At 36.9% G+C, this 10,981-nt stretch overlaps 2 protein-coding genes across 2 annotated transcripts; both read left to right on the forward strand.

Annotated features, from left to right (window-relative positions):
• Window positions 1–8,623: 8,623 nt before the first annotated feature.
• On the forward strand, window positions 8,624–9,271 carry LOC136819218 (uncharacterized). The gene has a single exon (XM_067075438.1). The coding sequence runs from the start codon at window positions 8,624–8,626 to the stop codon at window positions 9,269–9,271; it is 648 nt and encodes a 215-aa protein (XP_066931539.1).
• Window positions 9,272–9,642: 371 nt separating this feature from the next.
• Window positions 9,643–10,617, forward strand: LOC136819220 (uncharacterized). The gene has a single exon (XM_067075439.1). The coding sequence runs from the start codon at window positions 9,643–9,645 to the stop codon at window positions 10,615–10,617; it is 975 nt and encodes a 324-aa protein (XP_066931540.1).
• The last annotated feature ends 364 nt before the right edge of the window (window positions 10,618–10,981 follow it).

Raw genomic sequence — 10,981 nt, forward strand, 5'->3', positions numbered from 1 at the left:
AATAATGCCTTGAAATTAACCTAATTAGATTATTGTCAATTTTGGTGATGACGTCATCATTTGGGCCCTTTTTGGTACTGGAATCCGGACACCTATATCTCGTGATTTGCTTGTCCGTTTTCTTTCAAATTTGGCATGTGACACCTTGACAATAATGCCTTGAAATTAGCCTTATTAGATTTTGTCAATTTTGGTGATGACGTCATCATTAAAAATAGATCAGTAAAAAACCTTAAGTACATTGGCTCTTCTTCATGATGAGAATGACGCTTTATGAAGCTAAGAAGGGGACAAGAGTCCAACGTAGTGGTATGCAAAAGGGTTAAAATGAGAAAAAATAGGAAATATTTTGTGAATTTTAAAAAACTCGACAGGAACTGATATGACCAAATTTCGACCTTCTCAGGAGCTAAAATTTGAAATTTTTCTACTTTTACAACCATTAGACTAGAGGACTAAAAGTTCACAACGTGACCAGTATGTCCGAGCCAAAAATTAAAAATGGATACTTAGAGAGTGAAAAAATTTTACATTTTATGCGTACGCTTAGAGAAATTGTTTTCAAAAGTTTTGTCGATTTTCCCCATACTTTGGTCGAAGCTGAGATGAGAAAGATTTTTGATTTTCGTGATTTTGGCCTTATGGCCCGCAGGAAACCGTCACACGTTTTGTATCCCCCCCCACGAAATTTTAAGACGGATTTGACAAAGAATTAAAAAACAAAATAAACGTGTCCAGATTCCAGTAACAAAAAGGGCCCAAATGATGACGCCATCACCAAAATTGACAAAATCCGAAAGCATCCACTGAAGAGGGACTTCAAAATATCTGTTCTGAAGGCATGTTCCAGCTGGATATGGCAGTCTGTTCTATCTATCTCTAGATTGGGACCAGCTGGAAAATTATGATCTGTTCTACTGAAGATTGGGACCAGCTGGAAAAATATGATCTGTTTTTATGAAAAAATAGTTTGATATCCAAAAAATAAGGTGTCTAAGAATTATTCCTATCTGTTCTGAGGGAATTTCAAAAAAAGCAAAAAGTCTTTGAGATTTGTTCTTTAAGGAGAAAACAAAGGAAAATTTTGAGAATTTTGCGACCCTTAGCGGGACAAATTTGACCAATTTTGACCAAATTTCGATCTTTCAGGGGGTAAAACGTTGAAATTTTCCTATTTTTCCGACCCTTAGTGGGACTAAAATTTGATTTTCTGATTTTTCCGACCCTTAGCGGGACTTTGGAAGTCCATTCCAAAAAAGGTACCCTTAAGGGCGGCACATACCGTACCCTCCATTTGCCTAAGTACCCCCCCCCCCTCGGGCCTGGAGTGGCAGCTGAAAATTCTCCATCTGTGTAGAACGTCTGGAAATAGTCGATCTGTTGGTACAGATATTTAAACTGTAGCTGGAAATTAAGTTTCTGTTCTTAAAAGTCCTTCAGTCGAGCTGAAATTTAGCGATCTGTTCTTATAACATTTTGTCAGCCCACAGCGATCTGCTATCGGATTCAAAATATCGATAAATTTTAATTTTTATAAAAACATTTATCAATCAACAAAAACTTTTTGTTTTATCTTTATTGTATTTATGATCTGGTCCTACCATAGTATAAGAAAGCCGCGGCTGGAATGACGACGCTATTGTTTTTGTCGTAAATGGATGTTCTATCTGTGTCTCCATGGTTTATAAGAACTAAGTCGAAGGTAACAAAATCCTTAAACTTAAAAGTGTTTATAATATTCAATTGAAGAACAACTACTTTTCAAGTCTCAAATTTTTCCCACTATCCTCTCTTATTACCTTATTTGAAGTATATTTTTATAAATTCCAAATAAATTTTTATAAATTTAGGACCAAATAACACACATTTTATTAAAAGAACTATTTTCCAAATGTTAAACTTTGAATGCTTACTGTCACCTTAATACTGTTGTTTTTCGAATGGAATTTTCACAGAATGCAGCTAGAATATTTATTTACTAATACCAGTGATAATTTTTCAGAATAATCAGGAAGGCATTTCAAGGCACTCAATTTTCTTCAAGTTCTTAAAGCACTGACATTCTGACGTTCTAGTACTTTTAAACCAAGAGTCTTTTCTTTTGCTTTGATGTTATGAATGCTTGAATTATCAAGAGATTTGCGTTTATGAGCAAAATTACGTCTAACGAGGTAGTTTGTTAAAAGTCAAATTAAATTGACAATAGAAATTGTCACCGAACCATAAAAAAATTCGTTCTTACGACATAGATAGAACAACAGAAATTCAGCTGTACTCATTCCAGCCGCGGCTTTCTTATACTATGGTCCTACAGTCAAAATTTTAGATCTGTAGCACCACTACAGTCGGAATTATGTGAATTCCGATTTGCGGGATCTGAGAGGGGATATTTCTAGGGATTTTGAGGGATCTGAGAAAACGAAAGTGCTTTGTTTCAAGAAATCATATTATAGCTTTCGGAGATTTTAGATTTTAGTCTATTTCGTACATCAATTGCACTATATAAACAAATTTCCATCTTTCTTCGGCTATTGAAACTCGAGTTATTAAATCATACTTCCACCACCAGATCACCGTGGCCCTGGTAGATAAGAACAGTTAACTCGCATAAAACCGATCGCCTGGTAATTTCGTACCTGTTCCGAAAGTTTTTTTTACCTCCCAGCTGGAAAAATATAACGGCAATCTCCATTAACCCGACCTTGACCTCGTCCCTGACCCTTGAAAAAGGCCGACCCTCGACCCTTCTTGGAAAAAAGCCGACCCTCGACCAAAATACAATAAAAAGCCGACCCTGGGTAAAAAAATGCTTTAGCGACTTTTATAAGATTTTTTTGGATGTATATTCCAAAAACTGATCATTAAAGTCTGTCTCGAAATAATTTGCAGCTGGAGAAAAAAATGGCTGTAAGTTTTGATAGAATTCGAATCAAGTTGCGATTTTGTGCTCGTAAGAAGATATTCGTGAGTGGAATATTATCAAGTAAAAAAATTGAAAAAAAAAAAGGAAAATGAAAATGAAAAATGAAGAAGAAAAAAATCAACTTTTTGTAGAAATGTGGTATAATTACCATTTTCACAGGAGTGACTTGTCGTTTTTTACCAGTTTTTACTATTTTATAGAGTCAACCAGAAATAAACTTTCTTTGATATCTTTTGATTGAATGAATATTTTTGAACTTTTTTTTGACAGTGATGATGATCTAAGATTGAAGAATCACTCCTGTGAACATGGTAATTATACCACATTTCTACAAAAAGTTGATTTTTTTCTTCTTCATTTTTCATTTTCATTTTCCTCTTTTTTTTCTCAATTTTTTTACTTGATAAAATTTCTCCCCTGGAAAACGAGGAACTGTTCTTAATTTCGGGGAAATTCTTCCAGCTGGGAAATCAGAACAGATATTTGCAAATTTAGGTCGGTGGCTGCTTCTGAAATTTTACGACCCTTAGCGGGACAAATTTGACCAATTTTGAATTTGATCAAATTTCGATCATTCAGGAGGTAAAAAGTTGAAATTTTCCTATTTTTCCGACCCTTACGGCCTTAGTGGGACTGAAATTTGATTTTCTGATTTTTCCGACCCTTAGCTGGACTTTGTCCAAAAAAGGTATCCTTAAGGGCGGCACATACCGTACCCTCCATTTGCCTAAGTCGGGGCCTAAGTACACCCCCCGCCCCCGGGATTTATTTTTACTTCTCGTTTACTTCTCGTTACTTCTCGTTCCTTCTCGTTGCTTCTTGTTCCTCGTTATAGTAACAAGCATTAAAATGCTAGATCCTATCCCCATCCTATCCATTGGCACGAAATTTAAAAGTCCAATTTTTGCTTCACTTTTTTTGCTTGAGAAAGCTTAAAGTTGCCTAGACTATGCCATAGTCTAAGACGAGTTTCATCTAAGAGGAACAAACGTGAAGACGGGAATTTTTTTCGGGGGTAGCTGTTGTCTTAGACTATATCAACTCGGCAAAAACCGAAAATTTTGGATTTTGGTTAGCGGTGTGATCGGCCGACCCGGTTCGAACAAATGTAAACAAACAGTCGGGTCTGACTGGTAAATCCCGCGGCAGTTCTTGCTGCTAATACAGATTGACCCAGCTGGAATAATGATTCCAAAACAGGGCGACAAAAAGTTGATCTGTATGTGTGGAAATGTTTTATGCAATTCTTTAGTATTTGAGTCTCTTAGCCTCCTATATTAGTTAGTACTTTAGTTTGTAACTTCTTTGCAACAAGGTCTTTCATGTAAATGGTTTGTTTTGAATTTATTTTTAACAAGCAGAACTGACTACCAAGCTCGGCAATAAATCTACGGGATTTTTTCGCAAAAATCACCGACCTTTCTCCATGGTCGGTCAGGGCAAAGTAAAATCAAGAAAAACGCCGAGTTGATATCGTCCGTAAACACAGACTCTATCCGCCGCGAAACATATTACGTTTTAGACTAGTCATAGCTTTCACTAAATGCCCCCACAGAAAGGTCATGTCATGCACTTATAAAGCTTTTAATGCTTCAAAAATTAAAGCATAGAAAATAATCAAGAATAATTGATTGATTTAATTATTTATTGATTGGTTGAAAAAAAAATCATATTCCGTTAACAAAATACTTGAAAAGAATTCATGCAGCTTGACAATTTAATAAAATTCAAGGAAAAGCTGGAAAAAATTCTCAAAAACATATTTCAAAAATCATGGTGTCATTATCTTACTGACTTACTTCACATCTCCTTGTTTGTTTGTTTTGTCTTACAACAATATATGTCATGATCATTCACTAAATAGACCTTTTCCGATAATGCTGCAGACATCTTAGATTGTAGGCAAAATATATAGCGGTGAATAAATCAACAAGGTAACCAATCAGAAATAGCTTGTTTATTTTTCATTTGCTGCTATATATTTCAACAATTCTCTTTGCTACTTTGCCTAATAAACAATAGTAAGATGATAAGATGATAAAATTTATCAAAAAGTTCTGCGCCATCTGAAATAGACCAATCCTAGTTAAGGCCCGGGCTCCACTTGCGTACGCTGTGATTGCAGTCAAAAGAAAAACAAAGGAAGTCATTGTGGTCCATTCAGACTTACAGTCGAAAAGTTGAAATGTGCCTAATTCTTTTTCAAGTGCATAGTACTTTTTCATGATGCAATCTTTTCTCCAAGCTGAAAGGATTGAAGCCATTAAGATATGATTGCAGCGCAGACAATGAAGAGACGGGCCTTCAGGAAAATAGACTTTTTGAGTTTTTAGCTATATACTCTCACTTTATGATGTTCCTGTATGACTGTCTGTGTTTCTAGTCTAACCACCGTTAAATGCCTTAACTTGGAAAGCTAGAATTGGAGCTATTTCACCAAACCCCTGGAGCGTAAGTTGTTTAGGCTATCACAACTGCATGAAAAAGTTGAATGTGCGCATGCAAAGTTAAACGAATGTAAAAAAACTTTTTTCAGGTTTTTAAAATAGATTTACCACACTGAACAAACAGTGAAAACACTCTAAGTGAGGTAAATCTATTTTGAAGATCAAAAAAAAAAACATTGACATTCAACACATTCAACCACTTTTGGATTCAACTTTACTTATGTGTAGATTCAACTTTTTTGTACTTTGCCGGTATCTTGTTTTACCAAGTTAAGAAGGACTTTCTCGAGTTACGACCATGTGATGATCTTTAAAGCTAAAGAAGCTCTATAAACAATAAAGCTAGTTATTAATATTATAATAACAGACAAAGATAAATTACAGTTTGAACAAAAATATCAAATGTACATTTGAAAACTTGAGCAAACTTCTTTAAAGACTCCAGAAAAAGAATTGAAATCATTGCTGAAATGAACTTCTGACTAAATTACAGTATTTAGTATTCAGTTTCAAGACAAGAAACAAAATTTGACATACAAAACACTTTTTCCAGTCAATGAATCAGCTCATCATCATAGAAGCGGTTAAATCCTGACAATGCGGAAACTTTAAATTTTTATTTTTTGGCGTCTTCGATGTAGGGCCAGGGTTTCTAGTAACGGCTTGTCACTGTGCCGGGTGCATACTCGGCGCCTTGGGCCCCGCAGGGTTGCTAGTAACGGCTCGAATTTCAGTCAGGTTAAAAAAGGGGTACTTTTACCCATATTATAATAACATTACCCCCGTATTTTGCCAGTTTGGTATAAAATGTTATGAATTGCGTGATTTTGCTGTGCGGCGATGGCTCAAGGGATAGAGCGCTGGCTTCCGGATCCGAAGGTCTTTCTTTGGTGGTGGTTCGAATCCCACTCGGTGCGAAAATTAGACTGGTCGAAATTGATGAACAAATGATTGACAGGTATGAAAACTCAGTCAGAAATGAGAAACTAAGTCTCAGAAACTAGAAAATAGAAAAGGAGATCGAGAGATAGGAGGTGGAAAATAGATCCGCATTGTCAGGATTTAACCGCACCTCATCATCATAACCAGTCTGCCATTTTGTTTGTTTTGATTTGCACAAGTAATATTGTAATTCGTGTTATGGTGTAATCACTATACTTTTTCTATAATTTGCATTTATAACACTCGCTTCAGCTTTTCAATTCTTAATCAAAACTAATAAAATGTAATACGCAATAATGGTAATAGCATATAACGTAATATAAAAATATGTATAACATTTACCGCTGTATAATTTACCGCCATATTTTTGCGGAACACTTAATTGGCCGGAAAGCCGATTACGACGCAAAAACAAAAACAATTCGCAAAAAATCGAGATTCCAGTCCAATATATTGCGTGAAGCTATGAATGCCTCCTCAGTCGCTACGCTCCTTGCGGGGGCAATAATACACAAACTATGTTATATCATAATAATACATTATACGGACGATAGCATCGTCTAAAAGTTGCCTATCTAGCCTTTCGGGCTAGATATCTGTGGTATTTGGCGACGGAGCTAAATCCCAATGCATAGCATATCTTTATTGTCTCGAATAACGTGATCTCTTAAATCACAGCTGAATCAGAGACGTCCTCTTCGGAAACGGATTGGATTTCTACGAAGAACGTTGTATTCAGGTAAATGGGTCAGCACAGCAAAAAATCCAACATGGAGCAAGTGTTTGGATAAAAATAAAAAAACAAACTGACATCCATTGACTGAGATTGAAGAAAACGATGTACACTGGTAGGTGGATAGATGGTCATTCATGTTTTTCCATTAATAGTTTTAGCTACGTGGTGGGTGTGCGTGAGATCGATCCGTGTTAAACTTGCATGAGTCTTGCATGAGAGACGTGAAGGCTAAAATGCATAGCCCTCAAATGAATGACACGGCTGGTCACTAAAATACAAAGTTAAATCAAAACAAAAATGGTAGAGTATAAGCTGTGAGCAGAGCTGTGTGAGATGAGGCATCAATCTTGCACTGAGCGACAGTTAGTCACACTAGGAAATTAAGCTTGCAGAAAAAACAACATCAGTCATCTACAGGATGTATTTCAACAACAAGGATGAGAGTTACCTGAATCAAGTTCAAGATCCCAAGACAATCAATTAAAACTTGCAAACTTAAAATGAGACAAAATTACCGATTGCGAACGTGCAGCAGCCAAATATCAACCAACCAAATTTTGTCATTCAATTCCCGAGACAGCGCTTCGATTTTTAAGGCCTTGTTTATACGCTAAAGTAAAAATAATTCCGCACATGTAAATGGGTCATTGTTTGAGGTCCGGCAAAATTTCCGGGAAAAAGCCTATCCGGCGGTGCGCGGATCTAGGTAGGTTCCGCCTCCCCCGTAGATCTTTTTCTTGGGAAGTTGCTCTTCAAATTAGTTTTCAAGGTTGGCTTGGCTTAAATTTTTTCATCTATGGCTTAAATTTTAGGCGATTTCTCAAAGTTTTTGAAAATGTTATTTTCATTAAAAAGCGCCGGGTTATTTTTTCATGAATCCCTTTAGAAGTTTTGCGGCGCATTTTTTTGCTTGAGAGTCAAGTAAACGATATAGCGCTTTCGCAGCATTAATCTTTGATATGCATTTTGGCGGGAAGCTAGTGTGACTAACTGAGCGAGGGTGCTTCTTAGTTTCCGCCCTATTTTGCTCGCCCATGATAGAATGGTCCAAAAACGGGGGTATTCCAAATGATACCGTGAGAGTGGGTAACTTGCATCAGTGGAGGCTAACATGCATAGCCCTCAAATGAATGACCCGTCTGGTCATTAAAATACAAAGTTAAATCAAAACAAAAATGGTAGACTAGAGCTGCGAGCGGAGCTGAATATAGTTTATTTTAATGACCAGCCAGGTCACTCATTTTAGGGCTATGCATGTTAGCCTCCACTGATGCAAGTTACCCACTCTCACGGTAAACTGTCGAGTACCGTGAGAGGTCCTAAAGCCGACAGCCCAGCCTAATTCCGACCCCCAAATAACTGTTATGAAAAAAAATTCTATGTTTACAAACATTCCCTCTCCAAGTTGAAAGATAAACTATTGCTAGAACTCTCGAAACAAAACATCTAACAAGATAGCTGTAATGTCAAGATGTCAATTAATGTAATTAAAAAGTTGATGTTATCACCAAAAGCAACATTCCTTTACGAAAACCGATAAAGAAAACAATTATTCCACGCGATCGTCGAATTCTTATGCGAAAAAGAAAGAAACTGAAGAAAAGACAGCTCAACAAGAACACAAAGTCAAGATTGATTGATATCGAACTAAAATTACAAAGCAGCTATGCCAACGAAAGGTACAACCAAGAGCTAGATGCAATCTCCAAAATCAAAGTGAACCCCAAATTCTTCTACTCTTACGCAAAAAGATTTTCTAAAACCAAACCTAAAGTGGGACCATTATTAGATCCCATCACAAATAAGCTAACAGACAATAACCTTCAGATGGCCAATATACTTCAAGATCAATATAAATCTGTATTCACACCACCAAAATCACAATATGAAAATCCTGATCTCAATCCTTCGCAAGTTACGGAGAAACTTGATTATTTTGACCTCACAGAGGACGACTTTATTAGAGAGACACAAACCCTCTCTTCAAACTCAGCTGCTGGCCCAGATGGCTTTCCAGCTATATTTCTACTCAAAAACAAATCACAGCTTGCAAAACCACTCAGATTGATATGGCAGAACATTCTTGACAAAGGATTCACTCCGAAGATACTGAAAACAAGTTACATCACCCCTATTTTCAAAAAAGGAAATCAAGGATTGGCTGAAAACTATCGCCCTGTCGCTCTTACATCACACGTCACTAAAGTTTTGAAAAGATTGTAAGAAAAAATTTGCAAGATCATCTGGAAAGAAACAACCTCTACAACAGCAACCAACATGGATTTAGGTCAGGAAGATCCTGCTTAAGCCAACTGCTTGCTCACACTGAACGTCTAATCCACTATATTGAAAATGGCTACAATGTAGATGTCATCTATCTTGATTTCAGTAAAGCATTTGACCGTGTTGATCACTCGATACTGCTACAGAAACTTGAAAGAAATGGCATTTGTGGAAAACTTCTATCCTGGATAAAGTCATTTCTTACAGGGAGAACACAGAGAGTCTCTGTCAACACAACGCTATCCAAAAATGCAGATATCATATCCGGGGTGCCTCAGGGTTCTGTGCTAGGTCCCCTTCTGTTTCTTGTAATGATACAGGATATTGATGAAGATATATACAACGCTGTCCTGTCTTCATTTGCGGATGACACCAGGCTGATGAAAGCACTGGCCAGTCAAAATGATGTCCAACTTCTCCAAAACGATCTCAACTCAGTATACAAATGGTCAGAGATCAATAATATGCAACTGAATGGACTCAAATTCGAACATATGCAATATGGAAAAAATGAAGAGCTGAAACCCTATTCAGTTTATTATTCTGATACTCGAGATCAAATTGAAACAAAAAGCCAAGTCAAAGACCTTGGAGTTACTCTAGATGTAGATATGAGCTACAATCAACACATCAAAAACCAAATCAACAAAGTGAAATCTATCAGCTCTTGGATATTTCGTACTTTCAAGACAAGGGACAAAGATGTCATGTTAACCCTTTGGAAGTCACTTGCCATTCCACACCTTGACTACTGCTCTCAACTATGGTCTCCATCAAAGAGATGTCTCATTCAAGAACTAGAGCTGCTACAAAAATCATTCCTGAACGGTATCCCCTCGTTGAGCCACTTAAACTATTGGGAAAAATTGAACCAACTGAAAATCTACAGTCTTGAAAGAAGAAGAGACAGGTACAGAATCATTTACACGTGGTGCATACTAGAAGACATTGCCCCCAATTTCAACTACAATGACGAGGCAGGCGGCGTGCATTCTTACACAAATCAGAGACTGGGTAGAAAATGCAATTTGAAAGCTATAAATGTCAAACATAAAAATATCTGGAGAGGTTGTCTCTCACAAGAAGGACCAAGGCTCTTCAATGCTCTGCCAAAATCCCTTAGAAACCTCACAAACTGTACCAAACAAACTTTTAAACAGCATCTTGACCAATTCCTCAGTACACTGCCAGACGAACCGCTGCTTCCTAATTATTTCAACTTCAGGAGAGCTGACTCTAACAGTACAACAGTAATGGTCAATCATCGGATTCAACGAATTGGATGAGTACCATAAAGTACATAATCAATAACGAAGTATCACGAAGTAAGTAAAGTGCAAGTTAAAAACGATAACAGTTTTGTAATAAAAGTGACTTGTGCGGGAAAAATACGAAACAACTTGGACTGGTTTCCATCAAGAAACAAACAGACTAAATTGTAAAAATGGCGTGAAGTTGAAAAAAGGGCGGATGCGGTAGCACTAATTTGAATAACAAACATCGAATCAATGAGGCGGCAACTATCAACGTCCTCTTTACCACCTATAAGTCCGGATGTTTATTTACGAAAGGCCGGCAATCGGACAGCTCTTCATTTAAGTGTACTCTTTGACGACATATATTATCTTTACTAGCAAGGTGTCATGTAAT

The sequence above is a fragment of the Clytia hemisphaerica genome, unplaced genomic scaffold, assembly GCF_902728285.1.
Source record: "Clytia hemisphaerica strain Z4C2 unplaced genomic scaffold, Clytia hemisphaerica genome assembly, whole genome shotgun sequence".
NCBI classification, from domain to species: domain Eukaryota; kingdom Metazoa; phylum Cnidaria; class Hydrozoa; order Leptothecata; family Clytiidae; genus Clytia; species Clytia hemisphaerica.

Bases quoted from the DNA above. Each gene is read 5' to 3' on its own strand.
- LOC136819218 (XM_067075438.1), top strand. From the start codon at position 8,624: ATGCGAAAAAGAAAGAAACTGAAGAAAAGACAGCTCAACAAGAACACA.
- LOC136819220 (XM_067075439.1), top strand. From the start codon at position 9,643: ATGATACAGGATATTGATGAAGATATATACAACGCTGTCCTGTCTTCA.